The sequence below is a fragment of the Schistocerca cancellata genome, chromosome 10 (genome assembly GCF_023864275.1).
Source record: "Schistocerca cancellata isolate TAMUIC-IGC-003103 chromosome 10, iqSchCanc2.1, whole genome shotgun sequence".
NCBI lineage: Eukaryota > Metazoa > Arthropoda > Insecta > Orthoptera > Acrididae > Schistocerca > Schistocerca cancellata.
In genome coordinates, this window is record NC_064635.1 from 158,598,113 (window position 1) to 158,622,963 (window position 24,851).

General features: G+C 44.9%; 1 protein-coding gene across 2 annotated transcripts in view; it reads right to left on the minus strand.

The window, feature by feature from the left end:
* LOC126106564 (pyrethroid hydrolase Ces2a-like) overlaps window positions 1-24,851 on the minus strand; it is a 319,251-nt gene that overhangs the window by 66,808 nt on the left and 227,592 nt on the right. For both annotated transcript variants that reach the window (XM_049912908.1, XM_049912907.1), the window contains 2 exons: window positions 4,421-4,620; window positions 4,167-4,338 (listed from right to left, as the gene is read on the minus strand). In XM_049912908.1, coding sequence (XP_049768865.1) covers window positions 4,167-4,338; window positions 4,421-4,620 — 372 coding nt within the window. The remainder of the gene's footprint in view (window positions 1-4,166; window positions 4,339-4,420; window positions 4,621-24,851) is intronic.

The window sequence follows — 24,851 nt, forward strand, 5'->3', positions numbered from 1 at the left end:
ACTTTCCTTCATGTAAGAAATTACAATTTTTTGTCTTTTAATACCAATGCCCTCAGGGCTTGGCAATACATTGCCACATATAGCATGCAATATGCTCATCACAGGTTGGCATATAAGTATGTGTATATTATATTACAATTGATGACAACCACGCATTGATCTTCACATGTGTCCAAATTAATGGCGTCCGTCATCGCAACATTCCTACAGCTGGGCAACGCGAAACTGGAGACGTTTGCACTGTACAATTCCTTACAAGGGGACGAAGAACTGTGTCTTTCTTCACTGGTAGAATTTGCCGCCAAGCTTATGTGTCATCACAGAATATACACAAGATAAAAATTTGTTGGAGGCAGCAGTACGTGCGACATTTACATATGGTGTCACACATGTCACTGCATTAACTTCGGTTTCAGTGCAAGGTCCGGCGTTTTATGGTTCCCTTAAGGTTTATTTTTTATTTTTATTTTATTTTATTTTTTTTTATTTTTTTAATTTGTTGTAAGGTCCTATGGAACCAAACTGCTGAGGTCATCGGTCACTAAGATTACACACTACTTAACCTAGCTTAAACTGATGACCTTAGCGGTTAAGTCCCATAAGATTTCACACGCATTTGAACATTTTGCATTCTTTTATTTAACGTAAGGAGACAAAATGAAGTCTTTAGGTTTAGGAAGCCAAAATACAGATGTGCTTATTTTTATTCTGTCTACCGAACTCCAGGGCCACTTAAGGATTTCTAACTCTTAAACAGTTCTTGGAGCCAATCACATACCTGAGAACCTATTTCTTATGCTTGGTTCTTTGGTAGCAGGACCTTGGTTTCGATGCACAAATTAATATTCTCCCCATGTTTACATCTACATGTGTGCTTCACAGGCCACTGTATGGTGTGTGGTGGTGGGTATCTTGTACCAATACTAGTCATGTACTTTTTGCTGCTCTACTCACAAACAAAGCGACGGAAAAACAACTACCTACATGACTTTGTACACGCCTTGATTTCTTTTATCTTATCTTCGTGGTCCTTACACGAAATGTTCGTTGGTCATAGTAAAATAGTTCTGCAGTCAAAATCCCAACGCCAGTTCTCTAAATGTAACAGATATAGTCTCATAAAATCAAATTAATGCATCAGAAGCACGCTTACAGTTACGAGGGTCGCTCCAAAAGCAATGCATACCATTTTTGTAAAAATAAAGTTTTCATTCTGCATGTGTGAAAGTTTTACAGTGTGTAGATACAGCCTTCCCACATGTTTTCAAACTTAGTTCAACCTGTTCCCGTGAGTGGCACCGTCACAGCATGTCTTCAAGATGGCTGCTACACTTGACGTTCGTTAGAAGCAACGTGCTGTCATAGAATTCCTGTGCTATGAAAACTAGACAGTGGGAAATATCCACAAGAGGTTGAAAAAGGTGTACGGAGATGCTGCTGTCGATCGCAGTACAGTTAGTCGGTGGGCAAGCAGGTTACGTGATGAAAGCGGGCACGAGAATATTGAGAATTGTCCTCGCAGCGGCGGGCCTAGTACTGCACACACTCCAGACAATGTGCAGAGAGTTAACGTATAGGTGACTGCTGACAGACGCATCACAGTCAACGAATTGTCACACTACGTTGGGATAGGGGAAGGAAGTGTTTGCAGAATACTGAAAGTGTTGGCGTTAGAAAAGGTTTGTGCCAGGTGGGTTCCCAGGATGTTGACAGTGGCTCACAAAGAAACTAGAAAAATGGTATTCAGGGAACTTTTGGAACAGTACGAGAATGGTGGAGATGAATTTCTTGAAAGAATTGTGACAGGTGATGAGACATGGCTCCATCATTTTTCACCAGAGATGAAGAGGCAATCAGTGGAGTGGCGTCATGCAAATTCACCCAAGAAAAAAAATTCAAAACCACACCTTCTGCTGGAAAAGTTATGGCTACGACGTTTTTCGATTGCGAACGACTCTTGCTTGTGGACATCATGCCAAGTGGAACCACCGTAAATTCTGATGCATATGTGACGACACTGAAGAAACTTCAAGCTCGACTGAGTCGGCAAAAGCAGGATGTTTTGCTGTTGCACGACAATGCACGGCCACATGCCAGTCAGAAAGCCATGGAAGCGATGACGAAACTCGGATGGACAACACTGAAACACCCGCCTTACAGTCCTGACCTGGCTCCATGTGACTATCATCTCTTTGGGAAACTGAAAGACTCTCTTCGTGGAACAAGGTTTGAAGATGGATGACTCCCTTGTGCACGCTGCCAAACAGTGGCTCCAACAGGTTGCTCCAGAATTTTACCATGAGGGTATACAAAAAAAAATGGTTCAAATGGCTCTGAGCACTATGGGACTTAACTTCTGAGGTCATCAGTCCCCTAGAACGTAGAACTACTTAACCCTAGGACGCCCAAGCCTTTTTTCTAACTTGGATGCCTAAGGAAGGGGGGGGGGGGGGTTCGGCGAGCCCACAGGTATTAAATAAGTCTACTGACGAAAAATTACGTATAATTATCTATTTTAACTAAGGCATTGGTTTATAAATGTTGTTAATTGTTATAAATATTGGATTGAGTGAATAAAAAATTGACATATTACAATACAAAATACAGATATGTTCATATACAATAGACTACTCTGAGTCCACAACTTCAAGGCACACTTCACAATTTTTTTCTGAATGACACTGTTCACAATACTGTTGTTTACTTAGATTGTTGTACTTCTGCTTCTTTGTTTTAGCTTTTATTACACAAATATGGCACCGACCTTTCCCTGCGGGAGGCTGACGTGCTTCTGTTGTCATTTCTTTGATTTTCTTTTGTAGAGTAGTCTCCATTGATTGAACAATTTGGTTAGATAACCCTCTTGCAATGGCACTTCTTTCTTCTACCTGCAATTTCACTACTTCCGTCCCAGCTTGCAGAAGATAAAGTTTCCGTTTGTTGTGTTTCTTTTCATTCCATCTTGGATGTTGCTGGATGTATATGGTGGTTGCATTGATAGCACAAATGTCGATGAGAGAGTAAAATACAGATAGAGGCCATCTCTTTGTTTCCCTCTTGCAGGTGTACATACGTGCCATTTGATCAACGGTATCAATTCCACCTTTAGTGGAATAATATGCATTTATCTCGGTTTTATTCTTCTCTCTTCCAACACTGCCTTTATCTTGGTGCACTGTTGCCAAATATCAGTAAGTTTTTACTTGGATTCGTTTTTGCTGTGTAGGACACCAAAGTTACTGGAGGCCTACGTATTGGGAACCACACTAACTCAAGTTTACAAGATAAATAACAGCTGACTGACATCAACAATCACTTCCTCTGAAAGTGAACCGAATGTTGTGAATATCAAGAATACCAACCAACAAGAAACTAACTTGCATTGTTGTAGAGATGAGAAATACGAAATCCTACTAAGGGAAATTTTCTATAGCACGGAAGCTTAAGGGGGGGGGGGGGGAGGTTGTTGGACCCATAATAAGTTTATTTATTTTTTGTTTCAAAGCAGGAATTTTCTATAAAATATAGTGACACTAACGTTTCATAAAATAGCCAACAAACAATAACTCAAAGGGAATATGTAGTGTGAAAGTTACTTGGGCAAAAGCAGGGGACATAAAAAAATTGTGGGTTCAACGAACCGTCCCCCCCCCCCCTTAGGCGTCCTAGGGTTAAACCTAACTAACCTAAGGACTTCACACACATCCATGCCCGAGGCAGGATTCGAACCTGCGACCATCGTGGTCACCTGGTTCCAGACTGTAGCGCCTAGAACCGCTCGGCCACTCCGGCCGGCGTGCCGGTATACAGGCGCTGGTTCCAAGATGGCGTAAGGCAGTTGAGAGGGATGGAAATTATGTGGAGAAATGAAAATATTGTTCCTAAGGGATGTATCTACACACTATAAAACTTTCAAACATGTAGAATAAAAGATGGATTTTAAAGAAAATAGTGTGCATTTCTTTTGGAGTGACCCTCATATCATGCTGCACTACAGCGAATGTAGCAGCACCCTTCTACAGTGAGAACTGAATTGTAACAGATAGAAAGCATTGACTGTGGTTGTTTTACTGATGCAGAGTGGCCCTCAGCCTGACTGAAGAGCAGCAGCTGCCAGGGGAGGGGAGAGGGGAAAAGGGGCTGGGGTGACCGCTCCAGGTACTGACCTAAGGCAAAGACGCTTCCCTCATTCGAGCAGACGCCGGTGATCAGTGGCACGTGCTGGAAGTCCCCGGAGCACAGAAGCTGCGCGGGGTGCCTCGGGAAGAAGGCCCCACCCTCGGCGTCAGCTGGCTCCACCGTGCCCACGAATGGGAACATCACGCTGCGGGCCTTGTCCTGGAACAACAGATACCTCCCATGCGATGGCACGAAACCTCCAGCTCTGGAGAAACCACTGCGTGGCCAGTGCAGGACGTACCTCTTCAGTGCGGCCGAACATGGCGTTCTCGACGAGCATCTGCGCTGGCTGTTTCCTCAGAAAGTCCACCAGCTGCTGGGAGTCGTCCGTCTTCAGTCCTAGGTGTGCGCCCAGTGCGAAGGAGCGAGCCCGCATGCGGTCGGAGCACATACCGTCCGCCACAGCCACACCACTGTGCGCAATGGCTTTATGGAAAAGGCCTGTCGAGATGGAGAATGAATAAAACTACACCATTCGTTTGTACTACACTACAGAAAATCTGCATCTACATGTAGTCCATACTGTATAACCTACTCCAAAGTGCTTGGCAGACGATACTTCCTACATTTATTAGTGTTCTCTCGAATTCCAGCAGCGAGAATAATTGCTTAAACGACTCTGTGTACACTGCAATTAGTCCACATTTGGGAGCAATATGTAGGGGGCTGTAGCTTATTCCATAAAGTTAGTTCTTTAATATTTGTAAGTTGGCTACCGTAGGAAAGTTTGCATCTATATTCAAACGCCCACCATTTCAGTTTTTTTAGCATCTCCATGTCAGAGTACCACAGCTGAAACAAACTTGTGATCATTAGTGTTGATTTTCATTGTATACCTTCAATATCCCTTGTTAGTCCTATATCATATGGGTCCCACACAGTTGAGCAATATTATAGGGTGGGCCGCACAAGTGTTTTATAGACCGATTGCTTTTCGCTAGTAATCTATCAGTGAACTGAAGTCAGCCTCCTCCTTTATATACAAGTGAGCCAATGTGATCATTCCATTTCATATCCCTAAAATCTCTTGTAGTCTGGTACTTCTGTAAGTTGATCGATTCCACATCTGATCCATTGATACTGTAGTCATAGGATACTATGTTCTTTCGTTTTGTGAGGTGCTAAATTTTACATTTCTGAACACGTTTAAGTAAGTCTCCGATCTTTACACAAATTCGAAACCTTATAAGGAACTGACCGATTACACAGAGACAATTATTGAACTATATGAAACAAAATCGTCATAACTTCTGAACGGTTTGCGTTCGGATGTTCCAACTGCACGGTTGACTGCGGGGCATGTTGGGCATTAACATGTGTAATATTATTTGATTTAGTGACAAAGCCCACTTCCAATTGGATTTGTTAATAAATAAGCAAAATTAGCACATTTGGGGGACTGAGAATCCGCATTTCGTGATCGAGAAGTCTCTTCATCCTCAACGGGTAACAGTGTGGTGTGCAGTCTCCAGTCACAGAATTATTGGTGCGCTTTTCCTTGATGGTTGCTACCGAACGGTACGTGAAGGTTTTGTAAGTTGACTTTATCCCCATTATCCAATGTGATCCTGATTTCGACAAGATGTGCGTCATGCAAGATGGAGTTCCACTCCATCGAAGCAGGAGAGTGTTTGATGTCCTGGAGGAGCCCTTTTGGGACCACAATGTGGCCCTGGGATTCCCAGAGGCCACTGGCGTGGGCCTCAACTGGCCGCCGTATTCTCCAGACACAAGCGACTCCTTTTTGAAGGGCTGTATTAAATACAAGGTGTACAGCAATAACCCCAAAACCATTGCGGAGCTGAAAACAGCTATTCAGGAGGTCATCATCGATGTTCTGAACTTCACCAGGTTTAGATTAGATTTAGATTAGATTAGTTTTTTGTTCCATAGATCCGTGCTGAGGAGATCCTCGTGGATATGGGACATGCAAATTTTTTTAAGCTGAAATAACAATACTAGTAGTATGAATATAGACATCATTTGTTTCTATTAAAAAATTCGTCAATGGAGTAGAAGGAGTTGGCCACTAGTAAGTCTTTCAGGCTCCTTTTAAACTGATCTTTATTTGCAACTAAATTTTTTATGTTTGCTGGCAAATTATTGAAGATGAGTGTCCCTGAGTAGTGGACCCCTTTTTGAAGTAAAGTAAGTGCTTTTAAGTCCTTGTGCAGATCATTTTAGTTCCTGGTATTGTATGTATGAGCTGAGCTGTTTGTTGGAAAAAGAGATATATTATCTAGGACAAATTTCATTAAGGAGTAAATATACTGAGAGGCAGCAGTTAGTATACCCAGTTCTTTGAAGAGGTTTCTACAGGACGTCCGTGAATTTACTGCACAAATAATACGTATTACACGCTTTTGGACTCTGAAAACTTTCGTTTGACTTGAAGAGTTAGCCCAAAATATTATACCATATGACATTATGGAATGAAAGAAGGCAAAGTATGCAAGCTTTTTCATTTTTATGTCGCCTATGTCTGCTAACACTCGAATTGCAAATACAGATTTGTTAAGGTGTTTCTGCAGTTCTGTGGTGTGCTCCTCCCAACTGAATTTATTATCAAGTTGTAATCCCAGGAATTTAAGACTGTTAACTTCTTCTATTTGGTCTTCTTCATCCTTTATGCATATGCTGGGTGGAAACCTCTTACTGGTTCTGAATTGCGTACAGTGAGTCTTTTCGAAGTTTAATGTCAGTGAGTTGGCTTTAAACCATTTATTAATATCCATGAAAATATCATTAGTAGATCTTTCTATAGCTACACTCGACATACTATTTATTGCAATACTTGTGTCATCTGCAATAGAATTTCGCTATTTGCCTGTGCCACATAATCGTCAATGTTGGCATGCATATCGTACATTTCATAACCTAAATCCGAATATCTGTAGTGTCGTTTACATGTTGAATAAAGTGTGTGTACGCCATAGACTGTAACTATTTACGTTTTTTTTCATATAGTTCAGTAACTGCTGGCCAAAACGTGCGGAATTTTTCAGAGTTTTGTTAATAGTACACAAATACGTTATCTGTAAACTCTGTGAATACTATTATTATTTCCTGAAAGGTCACCGATTATTACACCAATTATGTTTCTTTCTAATTTTCAATAAACACGGTCAAGTCACATTAAAGTGGCCACTACCTATGTTCGACAGCAGCTAGCAATGATCATTCACACACGGCCGGTGGCAGGACTAGTAGTGAAGGTTGTAGAAAGACAGTTGGCGATAAGGAAAACAACGCAGTCGTTGTCGTAATGCGGGAGTGGAGCGAATTATGTCCAAAAGCCCATGATCATTGGATTTCAGGCCAGTGATGGGAGCGTTTCCGAAATGGCTAAGTTTGTAAACTGTCCACATGCCACTGTGGTTAAAGGATAGCGTGCATGGCATAATGACGCTATTCAAAACCAGTGCCAAGGCAAATGTATTGGAGCAAGGGCCATGGACCTGCACGGCTAGCCGCGCGGTCTAATGCACTGCTTCCCGAGCAGGAAGGCGTGCCAGTCCCTGTCACGAATTCGCCTGGCGGATTAGAGTCAAAGTCGGATGTACCGGCTAGCATGTGGATGGTTATTGGGGCGGTTTTCCATCTACCTCAGCGAATGCGGTCTGGTGCCCCTCATTCCGCCTCAGTTACACTGTGTCGGCGATTGCTGCGCGAACACTGTTCCCAGGTAAGCGCACACCATAATTATTATACCTCGCAATCATTTGGGGTTACACCTGTCTGGTATGAGATGTTCCCAGGGGGGGTCCACTGGTGGCCGAGCCGCACAGTAACCCTCGGTTCCGTGTGGGGCGGCGGTTGGTGGGTGAACTGCTGTGGCCTGTTGTGGTGTTGTGAACCACTGAGGGTTGAGGTGGGACAAAGCCTGTCCGTTGTTTCTAGGTCCCCGGTTTAATACAATACAAGGCCCATAGATGACAAGGGTGAACAACGGCTGCAGAGATGTGTACAGGGAAGTAGACATGCAACTGTTGAACAACTGACCACCCACATGAACCGAGGGGCTACTAATAGTGTCTTCTCAACGACTGTTCAACGAATGTTGCTACTTGTGGGCCTATGCAGCAGGTGCCTCTTTCAGGCACCCATGTTGACTGCTGTTTATCGATACGAGGTCTGGAATTTGCACGCCAGTAACGCAACTGGACATCCACTAAGTGGCGACAACTGGACATCCACTAAGTGGTGACAAGTGGACTTCTCTGATGAAACACGTTGCTCCATTGGGTAGATGGCCTTTGGCGTGTACGGCCCTGCAACAGAAGTCTGAAGGGTCCAGGCTGCAGGAGGGGTCGTTTTGGTCTGGGGAACATTTTCCTGGCATTCCCTGGGAGATCTCGTCACGTCAGAAGAACAGAAAGGGCAACACAAGTACGCATCTATCCTTGAGGACCATGTCCATCCCGTACATGCAGTTTGTTTTTTCTCAGTACAATGGCATCTTCCAGCAGGAAATGTAATGCAGCACATAGCTCACAGGGTACATGCATGGTTAGAAGAGTATCAAAATGAGGTTACCTACTCCACTGGCCACCAAACCTTCCCAGCTTTAAACCCAATGAATTATGTGTGGGACCACCTCAATTGGGTTGTTCGCGCCATGGATTCTCAACCGAAAAACCGAGTGCAAGTGACCTTAGTACTGGAGTTGGAATGGCTCCCCATTCCTGTTGGTAACTTCCAGAGCCTCTCTGACTGTTCCTGCACGTCGCACAGCACTCAGCACTGGAGAAGGTGGGTATTCATGACTTTGATGGGTGGTAACATTAATGTTCCTGGCCAGTGTATCATTTTACGGTTTCTTTGGAAACTGCAATTTAATAGTACTTCATGTGTGGAATTGATCAAATAGTAAAAAGATAACAGCTCTGCAAACCACTGTCCTACTATCACCACAAGAGGTCACACAAACGTCTCCCCTAGTACACTACTGGCCATTAAAATTGCTACACCAAGAACAAATGCAGGTGATAAACGAGTATTCATTGGACAAATATATTATACTAGAACTGACATGTGCTTACATTTTCACGCAATTTGAGTGAATAGATCCTGAGAAATCAGTACCCAGAACAACCAACTCTGGCCGTAATAACGGCCTTGATACGCCTGGGCATTGTCAGAGCTTGGATGGCGTGTACAGGTACAGCTGCCCATGCAGCTTCAACACGATACCACTGTACATCAAGAGTAGTGACTGGCGTATTGTGACGGGCCAGTTTTCGGCCACCATTGACCAGACGTTTTCAATTGGTAAGAGATGTGGAGAATGTGCTGGCCAGGGCAGCAGTCGAACATTTTCTGTATCCAGAAAGGCCCGGACAGAACCTGCAACATGCGGTGTGCATTGTCCTGCTGAAATGTAGATTTTTGCAGGGATCGAATGGAGGGTAGAGCCACGGGTCGTAACACATCTGAAATGTAACGTCCACTGTTGAAAGTGCCATCAATGCGAACAAGAGGTAACCGAGACGTGTAACCAATGGCACCCCATACCATCACGCCGGGTGATACGCCAGTATGGCGATGACAAATACACGCTTCCAATGTCGCCAAACACGGATGCGACCGCCATGATGCTGTAAGCATAACCTGAATTTATCCGAAAAAATGACGTTTTGCCATTCGTGCACCCAGGTTCGTCGTCGAGTACATCATCGCAGGCGCTCGTGTCTGTGATGCAACGTCGGGGGTAACCGCAGCCATGGTCTCCGAGCTGATAGTCCATGCTGCTGCAAACGTCGTCGAACTGTTCGTGCATGTGTTGACTGAGGGATCGAGACGTGGCTGCACGATCCGTTACAGCCATACGGATGAGATGCCTGTCATCTCGACTGCTAGTGATACGAATCCGTTTGGATCCAGCACGGCATTCCGTATTACCCTCCTGAACCCACAAATTCCATATTCTGCTAATAGTCATTGGATCTCGACCAACGCGAGCAGTAATGTCGCGATACGATAAACCGCAATCGCGATAGGCTACAATCCGACCTTTATCAAAGTCGGAAACGTGATGATACACATTTCACCTCCTTAGACGAGGCATCACAACAATGTTTCACCAGGCAACGCCGGTCAACTGCTGCTTGTGTGTGAGAAATCGGTTGGAAACTTTCCTCATGTCAGCACGTTGTAGGTGTCGCCACCGGCTCCAACCTTGTGTGTATGCTCTGAAAAGCTAATCATTTGCATATCACAGCATCTTCTTCCTGTCGGTTAAATTTCGCGCCTGTGGCACGTCATCTTCGTTGTGTAATTACGCCGTTAATAGTAATTAATCATATGAAGTGGTGAAATGTTGACATTGAGCTCTGTCAGATGCTTTAAAGCGATTCCAGACAGACAGTGCTGAGCGTTACATTGGATGTCTACTCTAGCGTGACACAGGCACTGTGTTGTATGACATTTCATGTCCTTAGAGTTAACGAAATTTCCATGTGGACATTGTGTCTCAATTTTTTTCGCACAGAAGTATCGAGAGGTGTTAAGTGTGTTGATCGTGCAGGCCACTTTGTGTATCGCGAATGGCCGTCTAAGGATCTCCAAATGATCAGTGAGGAAGGTCTGTGCAGAATGTGCGACACATAGATCATGACGGTGCTCATTTTGGTGTAGGAACGCTTTAGAGTGGTAACAGCTGACGGTTGTGGGGGCATAAATATTTATTGACGTATTATAATTTATTAATGACACAATCATTATCGAGATGGCTCAAAATTAATAGTTCAGAAATTACTTGTGCTCAAGTTCTGCACACATCACTTGACAAAATCATCAACCAAATGTTGCTTTACGAAAGGAGAAAGTGTGTCTTGGACTGATTGCGTTCTTAGTGAATGCTGATTAAACAACCAATCTTGCCTTTCGTTAAAATGAACACACACAATAAATCAGCAAACCTATAACTAATTACTATACAGCTCTAAAGAACAATACTAAAAAAAGACTATTTTCCAGCACAGGAGTGCTATTAGACCTACAGCTTTGATTCCTCCGGTTCGGGAGTTTATTGCAAAAAACTTAGAATAAATTTACGATTTAAAGTACTGGCCATCGCTGGTCACTACTTTTTCCCCTCTTTCGGGCAGCACACGAATCCTCCGGCGAAAAATCTCGGCGTCTTTTGAGGAAATCCATGAATCTATTCAATTTGGAACTTGTTTCATACGACGTGACTGGAGGTGCTGGCCAACCACACCGTGTGCCATTGATAGAAGTGGTGGGGGTCATGGGAGTCAGAGGCAACAGTGTCTGAAGAATACGGCGGATGAGGTAGGACTTCCCATTTCAATGTTTCCATGTATGTTTTGATGGGTTTCTCAACAATAGTTCGAGCACTGTCATTCTGCTAAACCACCCTTTCATGTCTTCGGCTGTATTGTGGCAGTTTGTCTTACAGTGGTCGGCTCAAACGCGTCAATTTATTTCGATAACTATGCCCTGGAATTGTTTCCGTCGATTTTAGTAGCTTAGAAAATCTTCTCTCTTCCATCCCCATGTCTGGTTTCGAGCCAGCATCACCGTTCTTGAGGCGTTTAACCATTTTCTGCACGTTCTGCAGTAGCAGGTGCCTCGCCTAAGGCCCTACTCAGTATTTTACCAGCCTCAGCCGGAGGTGTCCTCAAGTCATAGCAGAAAATTAAAAATTCCCGCAAACGACAAGAATTGGACTCGTAAATTGTTCTATTCAATCGAGAATAATTTTAAGATGTAATGAGGAAACGAGTAGTCTTTAGATACCTAAATTTATTGTATGATACTTGCGACGCACCTGCTGCTCCACCACTTACCGCTACTGCCATATATTGCAAAACGGCGGAAGCAAAATTGTGGACCCCACACAAAAATGCGAGAAACAGATCTGCTGTCCAAGATTACAGTAGCAAAAATAACAATTTCATAAACTTCGAGCAGTGCAGAAAGGGACAACACGTTGCTGGAGTATCAGAGAAAGAAAAGGATTCAGTAGTGTAGAGCTCTATATCAGCGACTGAACGTAAGAAATCGAAACACCTAACACAAGGAAAGACTTAACAACAGTCGCAGGGGGGAGGGAGGCTAAATTAATATCGTATATTTATATTGATACAGAGATCGACGGAAAATTCAAAAGTGAGAACTTTGGCTGTGGCTGATGAATGAATGTGTGACGCTGTAGCGTAATTTCAATGTGCAGCTGTCGAGAATACTAAACAGGAGATATGTCCATATCAGAGCATAAAGACTTCGCGAATTTAATTCCGGGTAGTTAGTTGGGTAGTAACTGTGCCTCGCAGACAGACACAGGGGCAATATACATAGATGTCAGCATTTGAGCGAGGTCACGTACTGGCGCTCCAGGAAGCCGGTTGCAGTAAAGGGCAAACGCACGACATATGAAGAGCGGCGATGCCACTATTGGACGATGTTGACAGGAACGGGTGAACCGTGGCTGAATGCAGCATCAAGAAGGGAGTGGTCGACCTAGAGAGATGGCAAAGCGTGAGAGAGAGAGGCACTCAGAACCCCGGATTAATCATTATCATCGATCCCAGGTGCGGCGACAAGGACCATTAATAGGCGGCTCATAGGAAGGGGGTCTAGCTCACGGCGTCCTCTGCGCCAACCACCATTGAGCGCTGCACACCAGCAAGTGCGTTTGCAGTGGTGTCGGGAAAATTCGGCAGGAATCTCACTGGCTGGAGTGTTTTCAGTGATGAGCCCGCTTCGAAATGAGCCACAATGACCAGCGACGACGTATCTGACGATGCCTTGGATAGCGGTGGGTTAGCAACCTGAGTGTTGCCCGCCATACCACCCAACCTGGCAGAAAATCCAAAGAGATTCTGGTCGTATGTGAAGTATGTTAGCGGCAAGAAACAATCAGTGCCTTCTCTGCGCGATAGCAATGGAGATACTATCCAAGACAGTGCTGACAAAGCAGTCACTAAACACAGCCTTCCGAAACGCCTTCACAAAAGAAGACGAAGTAAATATTCCAGAATTCGAATCGAGAACAGCTGCCAACATAAGTAACGTAGAAGTAAATACCCTCGGAGTAGTGAAGCGACTTAAATCACTTAATAAAAGTCAGTCTTCTGGTTCAGACTGTATAGCAGTTAGGTTCCTTTCGGGGTATGCTGATGCATTAGCTCCATACTTAACAGTCATAAACAACGATTCGCTGGACGAAAGATCCGTACCCAAAGACCGGAAAGTTGCACAGGTCACACCAATATTCAGGAACGGTAGTAGGAGTAATCCACTACATTACAGGCCCATATCGTTAACGGCGATATGCAGCAGGATTTTGGAACATATATCGTGTTCGAACATTATGAATTACCTCGAAGAAAACGATCTATTGACACATAGTCAACATGGGTGTAGGAAACACCGTTCCTGCGAAACAGAACTAGCTCTTTATTCACATGAAGTGTTGAGTGATATTGACAAGGGATTTCAGATCGATTCCGTGTTCCTGGATTTCCGGAAGGCTTTTGACACTGTATCACACAAGCGGCTCGTAGTGAAACTGCGTGCTTATAAAATATCGTCTCACTTATGTGAGTTGATTTGTGATTTCCTGTCAGAGAGGTCACAGCTCGTTGTAGTTGACGGAAAGTCATCGAGTAAAACAGAAGTGATTTCAGGCGTTCCCCAAGGCAATGTTATAGTCCCTTTGCTGTTCCTTATCTATTAAACGATTTGGGAGACAATCTGAGCAGCCGTCTTCGGTTGTTTCCAGATGACGCTGTCGTTTATCGACTAATAAAGTCAACAGAAGATCAAAACAAACTGCAAAACGATTTAGGAAAAAGTATCTGAATGGTGCGAAAAGTGGCAGTTGACCCTCAATAACGAAAAGTGTGAGGCCATCCACATGAGTACTAAAATGAGTACTAAAAGAAACTCGTTAAACTTCGGTTTCATGGTAAATCAGTCTAATCTAAAAGCCGTAAATTCAACTAAATACCTAGGTATTACAATTACGAACAACTTAAACTGGAAAGAACACACTAAAATGTTGCGGGGATGGCTAACCAAAGACTGTGTTTTATTGGCAGACCTACTAAGGAGACTGCCCACACTACGCTTGTCCGTCCTCTTTTAGAATACTGCAGCGCGGTGTGGGATGCTTACCAGATAGGACCGACGGAATACATCGAAAATGTTCAAAGAACAGCACGTTTTGTATTATCGCGAAGTATGGGAGAGAGCGTCACAGATATAATACAAGATTTGGGCTGGAAATCATTAAAATAAAGGCGTTTTTCGTTGCGAGAAACCTTCTCACGAAATTCCGACCACCAAAATTCTCCTCCGAACGCGAAAATATTTTGTTGACACCGATGTACATAGGTAGGAACGATCACCACGATAAAATAAGGAAAATCAGAGCTCGTACGGAAAGATATAGGTGTTCATTCTTTCCGTGCGCTATACGATGTTGGAATAATAGAGAATTGTGAAGGTGGTTCGATGAACCCTCTGCCAGGCACTTAAACGTGATTTGCAGAGTATCGATGTAGATGTAGAAACGACCGACAATGACGGGTCTGGGGTGCCATTTCATTTGATAGCAGGATCCCTTTGAATGTCATACGCGGCTCCCTTTCAGCACACATATTCTATACCCCGTATCGTTGCCCTTAATGGCGAACCTCTCTGGTCTTACGTTTCAGGAAGATCATGTCCACCCACTTGTCTTCGTGCATCCCAAAACCCACACTGACCAGCAATGTCGCCACATCTCTCCCCAATCGAGAACGTTTGGAGCATTTTGGGAAGGTACCTCCAAGGAGTTCGGGATTTTGACGATCTGAAATGCCAACTGAACACAGTTTGGCACGATATCCCTCAGGAGGTGATTCAGCAACGCAATGAATCAATTGCAAGCTGAATAACTGCTTACAGCAGGACCAAAGCACTACTGTCTTGCCCAATTTGTAAAGCTCTTTCTCTTGAATAGATTAAATTTCTCTGAAATTGCAATCATCTATTTATTTGTACATGGACATCAGATACTGGGTGATCAAAAAGTCAGTATAAATTTGAAAACTGAATAAATCACGGAATAATGTAAATAGAGAGGTACAAATTGACACACATGCTTGGAATGACATGGGGTTTTATTAGAACTAAAAAAATACAAACGTTCAAAAAATGTCCGACAGGTGGCGCTTCATCTGATCAGAATAGAAATAATTAACATAACAAAGTAAGACAAACCAAAGATGATGTCCTTTACAGGAAATGCTCAATATGTCCACCATCATTCCTCAACAATAGCTGTAGTCGAGGAATAATATTGTGAACAGTACTGTAAAGCATGTCCGGAGTTATTGTGAGGCATTGGCGTAGTATGTTGTACTTCAGCATCCCTAGAGATGTCGGTCGATCACGATACACTTGCGACTTCAGGTAACCCCAAAGCCAATAATCGCACGGACTGAGGTCTGGGGACTTGGGAGGCCAAGCATGACGAAAGTGGCGCTGAGCACACGATCATCACCGAACGACGCGCGCAAGAGGTCTTTCACGCGTCTAGCAATATGAGGATTTTTTTTTGTTCTAATACAACCCCATGTCATTCCAAGCATGTGTGTCAATTTTTACCTCTGTATCTACATTATTCCGTGGTTTATTAAGTTTTCAAATTTATACTGACTTTTTGATCACCCGGTATATCAATTTCCGCTCCATTCCGATATTCCTTCGTTAAGGTCTTTTTTTTCCTTAGGTTATCAGAAATTGAAGTTGCAGCGGTTCTGCCCTTATAACGGTCGTACATATTACAGCACCATGTCCATTATAATTATCCGGGCTGTTATGCTGTGGTCGGTTGATGAATGCTGTGGTGATTCCCAACGTTTCGTCTCCGACTGCGGGAGACATCTTCAAGGGGGTCCGTAGCTTGATGGAAGATCCAACACACACACTGGCTCGCTACTGACTGCCGCTAAATTCCGTGTCCGCGCGCCCCCGCGCCGCGGCGTGACGTCACGTGTTTTGAAAACGTCAGTGCAATTGGCCGCTGTCCGTCGCCGTCGATCGCCGTTGCCATCACCCAGTAGTGGACGAGTGGTACACATCTTCTTTAACACCGGCATCCATATACCGTTTAATTTGACGCCCTCCTCCTTTCTGTTGAAATTATTTGGGAGGCGATCGAAATCGCTAAACACCCAAATAATTTCAACAGAAAGGAGGAGGGCGTCAAATTAAACGGTATATGGATGCCGGTGTTAAAGAAGATGTGTACCACTCGTCCACTACTGGGTGATGGCAACGGCGATCGACGGCGACGGACAGCGGCCAATTGCACTGACGTTTTCAAAACACGTGACGTCACGCCGCGGCGCGGGGGCGCGCGGACACGGAATTTAGCGGCAGTCAGTAGCGAGCCAGTGTGTGTGTTGGATCTTCCATCAAGCTACGGACCCCCTTGAAGATGTCTCCCGCAGTCGGAGACGAAACGTTGGGAATCACCACAGCATTCATCAACCGACCACGTCATAACAGCCCGGATAATTATAATGGACATGATATTTCCGGCCGTGAAAGTTTACATTTTAGTATATTACAGCACTGCTTCATATACTTTCTGGGACAATTTTAAGGAGAACCACAGCCCGATGTTCGCATCCAACACGGCCAGGAAGTCTGTCTCCGTTGCAGAGTTCTGGTACGCAGGAAGCAACCACCAGAATGTAGCTGTTTACAGCCAGTCCAGTCTCAACAGGAACCATGACACGAGGCACCGTCTGCCCGCTTGGAACTGACGCCTGCGGTTTAATAACCAGCTGAGGCCCACCACCCGCACCCACAGCGAGCTGGTCCACTGCTGGCCACATAGCTCGCTGCTCCGCCCGTGCCGTGAAACCGCTGTAACTGATTTCCCTGGTCGCTTCCCTGCTTTCTGACTCCCCACTGACTGACACCGGCGTCCAGCGCTATGTGGGCAAACAGTAGTCTGCGTGGACGGACCTGCTTACAGGACGTACAGCTCCAGAAAGAGCCGCTACTGTCCCCAAGACCACTCTGGGCAGCCGTGCCTTGCCGGCACCGGAATAAGGTCTGTGGTACCGACCACAGAAGCGCGCCGCGCGCTGAACACTTCTCTCCAGGGCTCGCACTCTTCCGAAGGGGGCTTCGCGGAAGCAATGGAGAGACGTCTACAGACGTTAAAGTAACCTCTGGCGTGCCACAGGGGAGTGTTGTGGAACCATTGCTTTTCACAATATACAGGGTGTTACAAAAAGGTACGCCCAAAGTTTCAGGAAACGTTCCTCACATGTTATGTGGAAACGCTTACTTTCCATGTTAGAGCTTATTTTATTACTTCTCTTCAAATCACATTAATCATGGAATGGAAACACACAGCAACAGAACGTACCAGCATGACTTCACTTTGTTACAGGAAATGTTCAAAATGTCCTCCGTTAGCGAGGATACATGCATCCACCCTCCATTGCATGGAATCCCTGATGCGCTGATGCAGCCCTGGAGAATGGCGTATTGTAACACAGCCGTCCACAATACGAGCACGAAGAGTCTCTACATTTGGTACCGGGGTTGCGTAGACAAGAGCTTTCAAATGCCCCCATAAATGAAAGCCAAGAGGGTTGAGGTCAGGAGAACGTGGAGGCCATGGAATTGGTCCGTCTCTACCAATCCATCGGTCACTGAATCTGTTGTTGAGAAGCGTAGGAACACTTCGACTGAAATGTGCAGGAGCTCCATCGTGCGTGAACCACATGTTGTGTCGTACTTGTAAAGGCGCATGTTCTAGCAGCTCAGGTAGAGTATGCCGTATGAAATCATGAGAACGTGCTCCATTGAGCGTAGGTGGAAGAACATGGGGCCCAATCAAGACATCACCAACAATGCCTGCCCAAACGTTCACAGAAAATCTGTGTTGATGACGTGATTGCACAATTGCGTGCGGATTCTCGTCAGCCCACACATGTTGATTGTGAAAATTTACAATTTGATCACTTTGGAATGAAGCCTCATCCGTAAAGAGAACATTTGCATTGAAATGAGGATTGACCCATTGTTGGATGAACCATTCGCATAAGTGTACCCGTGGAGGCCAATCAGCTGCTGATAGTGCCTGCACACGTTGTACATGGTACGGAAACAACTGGTTCTCCCGTAGCACTCTCCATACAGTAACGTGGTCAACGTTACCTTGTACAGCAGCAACTTCTCTGACGCTGACATTAGGGTTATCGTCAACTGCACGAAGAATTGCCTCGTCCATTGCAGGTGTCCTCGTCATTCTAGGTCTTCCCCAGTCGCGAGTCATAGGCTGGAATGTTCCGTGCTCCCTAAGACGCCGATCAATTTCTTCGAACGTCTCCCTGTCGGGACACCTTCGTTCTGGAAGTCTGTCTCGATGCAAACGTACCGCGCCACGGCTATTGCCCCGTGCTAATCCATACATCAAATGGGCATCTGCCAACTCCGCATTTGTAAACATTGCACTGACTGCAAAACCACATTCGTGATAAACACTAACCTGTTGATGCTACGTACTGATGTGCTTGATGCTAGTACTGTAGAGCAATGAGTCGCATGTCAACACAAGCACCGAAGTCAACATTACCTTCCTTCAATTGGGCCAACTGTCGGTGAATCGAGGAAGTACAGTACATACTGACGAAACTAAAATGAGCTCTAACATGGAAATTAAGCGTTTCCGGACACATGTCCACATAACATCTTTTCTTTATTTGTGTGTGAGGAATGTTTCCTGAAAGTTTGGACGTACCTTTTTGTAACACCCTGTACATAAATGACCTAGTAGATAGTGTCGGAAGTTCCATGCGGTTTTTCGCGGATGATGCTGTAGTATACAGAGAAGTTGCAGCATTAGAAAACCGCAGCGAAATGCAGGAAGATCTGCAGCGGATAGGCACTTGGTGCAGAGAGTGGCAACTGACAACATAGACAAATGTATTGCGAATACATAGAAAGAAGGATCCTTTATTGTATGATTATATGATAGCGGAACAAACACAGGTAGCAGTTACTTCTGTAAAAATATCTGGGAGTATGCGTACGGAACGATTTGAAGTGGAATGATCATATAAAATTAATTGTTGGTAAGGCGGGTGCCAGGTTGAGATTCATTGGCAGAGTCCTTAGAAAATATAGTCCATCAACAAAGGAGGTGCCTTACAAAACACTCGTTCGACCTATACTTGAGTATTGCTCATCAGTGTGAGATCTGTACCAGGTCGGGTTGACAGAGCAGATAGAGAAGAGCCAAAGAAGAGCGGCGCCTTTCGTCATAGGGTTATTTGGTAAGCGTGATAGCGTTACGGAGATGTTAAGAAAACTCAAGCGGCAGACTCTGCAAGAGAGGCGCTCTGCATAGCGGTGTAGGTTGCTGTCCAGGTTTCGAGAGGGTGCGTTTCTGGATGAGATATCGAATACGAGGGCTGTCCAGAAAATAAGTTACGATCGGTCGCGAAATGGAAACGACTCTGAAAATCCGTTAAAGCTTTGCAAAGATGTGTTTGGCAGTGTCTCTAGTATGACTCTAGGTTGAATTATGTCGCTCTTTTCATTCCTGAGCTCTTAGTGAGCGCGTAAAGATGTTGTAGAAAATAATGTCTCCCGCCAAGTACGAGGGCCTGGTGAGAATTTTCCCCTGAAGCTATGCAACCAACATTACATAACTGTCGTGCGGTTTCTTCTTCAAGACTATTCTCAGCCTCATTCTGCAGGGGCAATGAAGATGCTCCTGCATCGTTTCAATTGGAAATGTTTGGTTACTCACAATACAGCCCGTAATTGTCTCCCACTGCGTTTCATCTCGGCTCAAACGAACCGCTGACTATGAAGACAACATTTTGGCACAGACAACGAGCTTTAGGCCAGCGTAGAGAATTGGCGGAAAGTACTGGCGACTGCCTGCTATGATGAGGGTATTGGAAAGTTGGTACAACGCTACGACGAATGTCTGAGTCAGAACGGCGACTACGTAGAGAAGTAACTGAAAGGTGTAGCTAACTGTTACAAATGAAACATTTCTGATTTTCACTGTGATTTTCATTTCTCGATCAATCGTAACTTACTTTCTGGACAGCCCTTGTATATTGCTTCTCATTACTTATACCTCCAGAGGAGATCACGAATGTAAAATCAGAGAGATTCGAGCGCGCACGGAGGCTTTCCGGCAGTCGTTCTTCCCGCAAACCATACACGACTGGAACAGGAAAGGGAGGTAATGACAGTGGCACGTAAAGTGTCCTCCGCCACACACCGTTGGGTGGCTTGCGGAGTATAAATGTAGATGTAGATGTAGAACGCTGTCTTCACTTTAAGGCTCTGTCAGGAGGTGTTGCCTTTCGGGCGCGTTTTAAGATACGGCACACCAAATTCCGTTCAAGACCTCGACTGCGAAGCAGCTGAAATGTATGTATGTGATCAGACAAAGGATTTGTAAAACGCTGTATTCCAACTCACACCATCCCCGCTACATTTCGTTCCATCATCAGCTTCGTGGCATGGACACCCCTCTACAGAGTGAAAATTTCATTCTAGAAGCATCCCACAGCATGTGGCAAAGCCATGTCTCCGCAATACCTTTTGCTCCGGAAGTGCAATTTCTGCAAGTTTCGCTGGAGAGTTTCTGTGAAGTTTGGAAGGTAGGAGGCGAGGTACTGGCGAAATTAAAACTGTGAGGACGGGTAGTGACTGGTGTTTGGGTAGCTCGGTCAGTAGAGCATTTTCCCGCAAAAGGCAAAGGTCCCGAGTTCGAGTCTCGGACCGGCACACAGTTTTAATCTGCCAGGAAGTTTCATTCTGAATGGTGTCTACAAAAAGTGCAAAGTGATGTTGCATTTCTAAGCAAGATGGTGTTTGTGAATAAAGTACCAGTTAGAAACCATGGGCAAATGAATCTTCGTAATATGCATTTTGTTGGTCACTTGGTAATGCGCGATGGCTGAGAGAAATGGATGCACAATGGCCTTGGCCTGTCAACATGAATTGCAGGCTTTTCAAGACTCACAACAGTGGTTAGCGCGATTTGAACCATTTGGTGATGCAGTGCATGGTTCGAGCAACCATTCATCTGGAGCCAGCATATCTGCATCACGCCATCGACCTCATGCAGATTCAGGCGATCCGCAGTAATGTTCCCATAATCCACAGCTGTAATTCTATCTTAGATTCCTGGTAGAGGCTCCATGGAAGTCCAAGAGAGTGTTCCTCGTGGCACAATACAGCTTCCACCAACCTGCATCGGTGGCGCAGTGCATGTTTCGAGCAACCATTCATCTGTAGATGCCATTTCTGTATAAGGCCATCGACCTCATGTAGAATCAGGTGATCCGCAGTTCACGTTATCCACAGCTGTCATTCTGGCTTAGATTCCTGCTAGACGGTCAGGAGAATGTTCTCCGTGATACAACACCGCTTCCACCAAACAGCATCGGTGGCGCAGTGCATTTTTCGAGCAACCATTCATCTGGAAAAATATCATACCATTCATCTGTAGATGGCATATCTGTATAAAACCATCGACCTCATGTAACAAGAAACTTGTTTCAACATTCCAAGCGACACGTGTCCGTTGATGCACAGCCTTTTCGGTGATTCAGTGCCCAGTGCAATCGTATTTAGCCATGTTGTTGCGTCAAACCGGAAACAGGTTGGGGGTAACTGCTGCAGAGCCCCTTGTTCATCACTGTGCGGTGAACAACGTTCTCGGAAACACCTTACTATTTTGTCAGATATTCTACAGATAGCCACCTTTCCTGCTTTACAAAGCGGACTGTTCTCCATACTCCACGTTCTGCAATGAGGCGTGGATGTCAAGTACTGTGATGCCTATTCATGGTTCACCGTCCTTGACCCTCTTTCGTCTAACGACAGCAGCATGAAAACAGCGACCAGCTACACCATTCTTGAGATGCCTGACTCAGGCGCTGGGCGATAAACACCTGTCCTGTTCCCAAGTTGCTTATGCCTATGGATTTCCCAGTTTTCGGCCTGTATCGCTGGACTGATGATTCCCACTCGACTCTGTTCCGATTATGTAGGGTGTAATAGGTTTAAGTGTAGACACTTTTCTTGGTGGATGTGGACCGTGTACTGGACAATATTACATCAGTACTTACTCCAATTGCAGCTTAGTAATTATAGTTATTACGAGATATATGTTTTTAGATTGGTTAGTACCTCCAAGTGCATATGATAAGAAAAAGCCATTACCGCTTACGTTCCCTTGGGCAGGAGGTCAGCTGTGATACTGTCTACATAGTAGTGCACTTACGAAATATCAAGCAGTAAATTAAGGGAAGACCGTTTATGCAGAGAAAAACACTCAGCACATAGGTAATTCTACCACATATAAAAATATCCAGGTTTAGACCAGTTACACGCTGTATACTTCAACTGTGGCAGTCAGTCTTCGCTACTACCGTCGACCAAAGCTGAAGCACGAAGATCGACTTCCAAGCCAACAGACATCCTCTGTCTCCTCAGCGTTCCGTCCCCTGCCATGGTATCTCTGGTGGGCCAAGCTGCAGAGTAACTAAATATACTGCAAGTCATTGGTATAGCAACCAAATATAGCTGTATCTGCTGCAGCGAGTACATATAAATGCCCATAGGGGACAGTCTGCACACAATGGCGATTACAGCATGCCTGTCATTTTGTTTCTTTTACTTAAATTTATTATTATTGGATAAGACACGTAAAATTTTATGTATGTGATTTTGTATTTCTTTCATTTTTCTTATAAATTCGACTAAACCAATCAAAGTAGCATATCTGCCGAATGATTGGTTCTCAGTGATGCAATGCTGTAGGCGATATGCGGAGCTTACGCACTGAAGAGCCAAAGAAACTGGTACACCTACCTAATACCATGTATGGCCTTCTCGAGCACGTGGAAGTCGGACTCGACTAATGTCTGAAGTAGTGCTGGAGGGAATTGACACAAAGCGTTGGGGATCTCTTCAGAGCAGCACGTTGCAAGACATCCCAGATACGCTCAGCAATATTCATGACTAGGTAGTTGGTGGCCAGCAGAGGTGTTTAAACTCGGAAGAGTGTTCCCGGAGCCACTCTGTAGCAAGTCTCGACGTGTGGGGTGTCGCATTGTCTTGCTGGAATTGCCGAAGTCCGTCAGAATGCACAATGGAAATTAATGGACGCACGTCATCAAACAGGATGCTTAGGTACGTATCACCTGTCACAGCCGTATCTGGACGTATCAGGGGTCCCATATCACTCCAGCTGCACACGCCCACACCATTACAGCTTGAACAGTCACCTGCTGACATTCGAGGTCCATGGGTTCATAAGGTGGTCTCCATACCCGTACACATCCATCCGCTGCATACAATTTGAAACAAGACTCGTCCGATCGGGCAACATGATTCCAGTCATCAACAGTCCAATGTCGTGCTGAAGGGTCCAGGCGAGGCGTAAGAATTGTGTAGTGCATACGAGTGGGCCTTCGGCTGCGAAAGGTCATATCTGTGAACTTTTCGTTGAATGGTTCGCACGCTGACACTTATTGATGGCCCAGCGTTAAAATCTGTAGCAGTTTACGGAAGGGTCGCACTTCTGTCACGTAGAACGATTCTCTTCATTTGTCGTTGGTACCGTTCTTGCGGGATCTTTTTCAGGCCTCAGCGATGTCGGAGATTTGACATTTTACCGGATTTCTGATGTTCACGGTACACTAGTGAAATGGTCTTTCGGAAAAATCGGATACGTTATGTCCCATCGCTCGTGCTCCGACTATAACACCACGTTCAGACTCACTTAAATGTTGGTAACCTGCCATTGTCGGTGCAGTAACAGATCTACTGCGCCAGGCCTCGTTGTCTTATAGAGGCGTTGCCGACTGTAGCGCCGTTTTCTGCCTGTTTACATATCTCTGTATTTGAATACGCATGCGTATACTAGTTTCTTTGGCGCTTCAGTGTAGTACGAGGGCTGTCCAGAAAGTAAGTTCCGATAGATCGCGAAATGGAAACCACATGTTTTATTTGTAACAGTTAGCTATACTTTCCAGCTACTTCTCTATGTAGTCGCCATTCTGACTTAGACATTCGTCGTAGCGTTGTACCAACTTTCCAATACCCTCATCACAGAAGACAGCCGCCAGTGCTTCCTGCCAATTCTCTACGCTGGCCTACAGCTCGTTTTCTGTGCAAAATGTTTTCATAGCCAGCGGCTCATGTGAGCAGAGATGAAACTCAGAGGGAGTCAATCACGGGCTGTATTGTGGGTAATCAAACATTTCCAATTGAGAACGATGCAGGAGCATCTCCATTGCCCCTACAGAATGCGGCTGAGAATTGTCTTGAAGAAGAAATCGCACGACAGTTATGTAATGTTGCCTGCATAGCTTTAGGCGAAATTTATCATCAGGTCCTCCTACTTGGAGGGAGATGCAATTTTCTAGACATCTTTATGCGCTTACTGTGACCTCAGAAATGAGAAGAGTGACGTTATCTAGGGTCGTACTAGAGACACTGCCCAATATATCTGTGCAAAGCTTTATCGGACTATCATAGTCGTTTCCATTTCGCGACCGATCGGAACTTACTTTCTGGACACCCTTAGTACATAATCTCGACGAGAGCTGCCTTATTCAGCAGTGACATCCCTACTTGTACGGATTTCGCTCCGT